Source organism: Buteo buteo, chromosome 9, assembly GCF_964188355.1.
Source record: "Buteo buteo chromosome 9, bButBut1.hap1.1, whole genome shotgun sequence".
NCBI classification, from domain to species: Eukaryota; Metazoa; Chordata; class Aves; order Accipitriformes; family Accipitridae; genus Buteo; species Buteo buteo.
In genome coordinates, this window is record NC_134179.1 from 9,511,052 (window position 1) to 9,514,894 (window position 3,843).

The following is a 3,843-nucleotide window of genomic DNA, read 5'->3' on the forward strand; positions in this document are numbered from 1 at the left end:
TGGCGCAAAAATTTCTGTAAACAATGACGCACAAAAACACCTCCCCTCCCTTCCCCCCCGCCTCCCCCCGAAATGAAACCGAGCCCCCCCCCCAAAAAAATGGAGGGGAAAAGAAACGGGAGAGGGAAAAAAACCCAATAATAATAATAATAATAGCAATAATAATAATAATAATAATAGCGTTTCCCTCTCCATTCCTTCCCCCGCAGTTTTGATTTTAATTTTGGAGCATCAGTCTCTCTCTCTCTCTTTATTATTTTTGTTTTTCCTCCTTTTTCTGTGTGTGTGTGGGGCTAGTGTGTGCGTGTGGGCGCGCTCCCCTCCAGCCTTCACCAAGTCCATTGCTGAGCTTGTACCAAATGGTGTGCCGTGGGGTACTGGGGGTTGCTGGTAGCGCTGTACTGGGCGTTGTATTGCATATGCTGTAGAGACTGGGCGCTATAGGCGGAGAAGGGGATTCCCGTCTGGAAAGTCGCGGCTGCCAAGTCCTGAGCTTTGAGCGTGTGGCAGGGCTTGCCGTCCCTGACTAAGACCGGCACGGCCACCCGCCGCGGGGAGGGAAGAGGAGTCACTTCCATACCTTTCTCGGCCCGGGCCCGCTTCATCTTGTAGCGGTGGTTCTGGAACCAGATCTTCACCTGGGTGGGGGTGAGGCGGATCAGGCTGGCCAGGTGCTCCCGCTCCGGCGCCGACAGGTACCGCTGCTGCCGGAACCGCCGCTCCAGCTCGTAGGTCTGCGCCTTGGAGAAGAGCACCCTCCTCTTCCTCTTCTTCCCCGCGTCCCCGCCGCCCGCCGCCTCCTTCTCGTTGTCGGGCGATTCGTCGGCCGACGGCTCCGGCGATTTGGCCGAGGGGTCCTGACCGCCGCCGCCGGCCGTCAGCCCGTGCACTGCGGAGAGTCCGGCCGAGAGCCCTCCGTCAGCCCGGGCCGGGGGGCTCCGCGCCGCGCACCCCCCGCCCCCCCCCCGCATCCCTCCCGCCGCCCCGGGGCAGCGCGGCTCTCCCCCGCCCGGGGGAGAGGGGCGGGGGGGGGTCAGCCGGCCGTGGCGAGCGGTAACCCCCCCTTCCCGTCCCCCCGTCCTCCCCCCAGCCGCCCCACCGGCGGGGGATGCCCCCGCGGGCGCGGGCGCTGCCCCGGTCCCCGCGGCAGTGCGCGGTCGGTACTCACGGGAGTATTGGATGCCCTCGGCGCTCGCCAGCCAGCGCGTGTAGGGATTATCGCTATTATCATAGAAAGGGTTCTTCAAAGGCAGCGTCTGAACAGTGTCCAAGGGGGTTTGTCCCAAAACTCCCGCTTTCTTGGGCGGCTCCGGCGCCTCGCTCTCTTCCTCGCCGCCCTCCGCGGCGGAGCCGTCCTCATCGTTGGTGTCGGGGAGGTCCAAAATGTCCTTCACCGAAAAGCCCGTCTTTGTGTTGGTCAGAGACATGTTCCGGTCAATTCGAGGCAGGAAAGTTGGTGGAGCAGCTCCGCCGATCCGCCGCGTCACGGGAGCCCACGCACAACACGGGGGAGCGGCGGCGAAGAGCCCCGCACGCGGGAGCCGGGGGAGGAGGCTGCGGGGTGGCGGCACGCGTGGAGGGTGGTGGGGGGGCGTGGGGGGGGGGATAGAATAATCTAGATTTATAGAAAAATAACCGAAGGGTTTTGTGCAAAAGAAGAAGCGGAGCCCCGGCCGCAGCGGTGGATCTCTGCGGTGGTGGTTTCTACGGGCTTGTTCTGCCACGGGGGAAATTCAGAGAGCGGGAGCAGCAGCTGGCTTCGGAAATAGTTTGTAACTCCAGGGGAAAGGGGAAAAAGACACGCCAAAAAAAAAGAAAAAAAAAAGAAAAAAAAAAAAAGAAAAAAAAATCACTTCTGGATCTTGCTTAAACACCCCGAACCCGTGCCTGCCGCTTGAAAAAACCGAGCCATTGCTGGAGCGAACAGTCCATATAAGGCTGGTCCCCACACATGAACCTGCCGAGAGGAGGGAGAAAAAAAATACATTAAACCCGGGAAAGGTTGGCCACGTGTGGGCGGGTCTTGGAAGTCAAGTGGATGAAGACAGTGTTTGCAGATGTGAAATTGCGGGTTTTGGGCGAGCTCCGAGCTTCCACCATTGGTGATGAGTGGTATAACGTGTCAGTTAATTACCGGCGTGGGGAGGGCCCTTCCGCGTGTGTGTGCGTGTGTGTCAGCGAGAGAGGGAGGGTGTGATTTTTTTCTTTTTTTTTAAACACGGTATTTACATACAAAGAGCCTCGCACCAGCCCGATATTCCGCACACTCCAAAGTGTGTTTTCCACCGATTGCCTTGAAAAGCAGAGAGGGGAAAAAAAAATAAAAAAAGACTGGGGGGGGGTGATAAAGAGCGAGGGAGGCTGCGTGTGCGGTTTCCCACCCCTCCCGCGCAGCCTGCGCGCCCACGCAACCCCCGGGATGGGGGGGGGGCAGCGCTTTTGCGCGGGGACGCGCTCAAAGCCCCGCGCGGGACCGAAACGAGAGGCGGCTCAGATGGCAAGAGACCAACTTATCTAAACCGCCTAGGTCAATATTTTGGTTGAGGCTTAGGGATGAACGCTGGAAATTAAACAGCAAGTAATTGATTCTAGTTTGCTCCGAAATTAACCGAACTGGCAAAATGCGATCGTCAGTCACGACCCGGGGAGATCCGGGAGGTGATTACTTGGGGGGGGGGGGGCTTTATTTGAAGAGGTCTCATTGATTTTGCCTCCTTCTTCCAGGGGAATAAAACCCAGCCCGTTTGGTTAATTTAGTGGGCTGGAGGCCAATGGACTTTCATATACGACTGGAATTCATTTTTTTCTTTCTTTTTCTTTTTTTTTTCTTTCTTTCTTTTTCAGGACCTGGGGAAGGAGGGGTGGGGGTGGGGGTAAAGAAGGGGTTCCTTTCCAAAAGGGCGTGTTGGAAGGCCGGACCTCCAGGTGTCACACACGCACAGCCGGGGCGCCGGCAGCCGCCGAGCCCTGCAGCATCCCCGGGCGCGGGTCCCGGCGGAGCGGCGCGGAGCCGAGCAGCGCTGCGCGGCCGCGGAAGCTCCCCCTGCCCGGCGCGGGGCTGCAGACCGCCCCCCTCGCCAACTTCTCCCCTCTCTATCTGTCTGCCACCAACTTTTATTTTCATTTTCTTTCTTCCTCCCTTTTCCTGCACCCGCCAAGGAGCCTGGGCCGCGCGCACCCTCGACAGGCACGGCCCGGACCTTCCCCTTCCCCTTCCCCTTCCCCTTCCCCTTCCCCTTCCCCTTCCCCTTTCCCTTCCCTTCCCTTTTCCCTTTTCCCTTTTCCCTTTTCCCTTTTCCCTTTTCCCTTTTCCCTTTTCCCTTTTCCCCTCCCCGAAGCGCCCCGCAGCCGGACCCCGGCCCGGGACGGTTTTGTGCGTGGGGAGGATGGTGGTGTGCGGCGTGGGGGCTAGGATGTGGGAAGGGGCTTCTCACCACCACCTTTATTTCTGGGAAAGAAAAGTTGACCGAGTTTCTCTTCCCGGAGGAGGGAGCGGGAATGGGGCTGCCGGTGGTGGGAAGAGGAAGACGACGATCCCTCAGACATCCTCCTATTTGCCGATCAATGTACTCGCACCTTCCCCTCCTCTCCCTCCCCGCTCCCCCCATCTTTCCTCCCCCAGCCCCCAGCCTGCCTCCCATAAAGTATGTGATGTGGCTGACAATGCCCAGGGATTTTTTCTTCCCCCCCTTTTTTTTTTTTAAGCGAGCCCCTGAGCACATCCTGGGTGGTCGGACCCGCGCAAACACAAATACAACCCTATGGCTAAGCTGGAAACAATGTCCGCAATGTAGACAAATGTCCGGCTTCTGTTGGAACCCTTTGTCTCGGCGCAGTTTTTGC

General features: G+C 58.8%; 1 protein-coding gene across 1 annotated transcript; it reads right to left on the minus strand.

Annotated features, from left to right (window-relative positions):
- Positions 1 to 252: 252 nt before the first annotated feature.
- On the minus strand, positions 253 to 1,427 carry NKX2-2 (NK2 homeobox 2). The gene is made up of 2 exons (XM_075036769.1): positions 1,169 to 1,427; positions 253 to 889 (listed from the first exon to the last, which is right to left on the minus strand). Exons 1-2 carry the CDS (start codon positions 1,425 to 1,427, stop codon positions 330 to 332), a joined length of 819 nt encoding a protein of 272 aa, XP_074892870.1. The 3' UTR covers positions 253 to 329.
- Between the last annotated feature and the right edge of the window lie 2,416 nt (positions 1,428 to 3,843).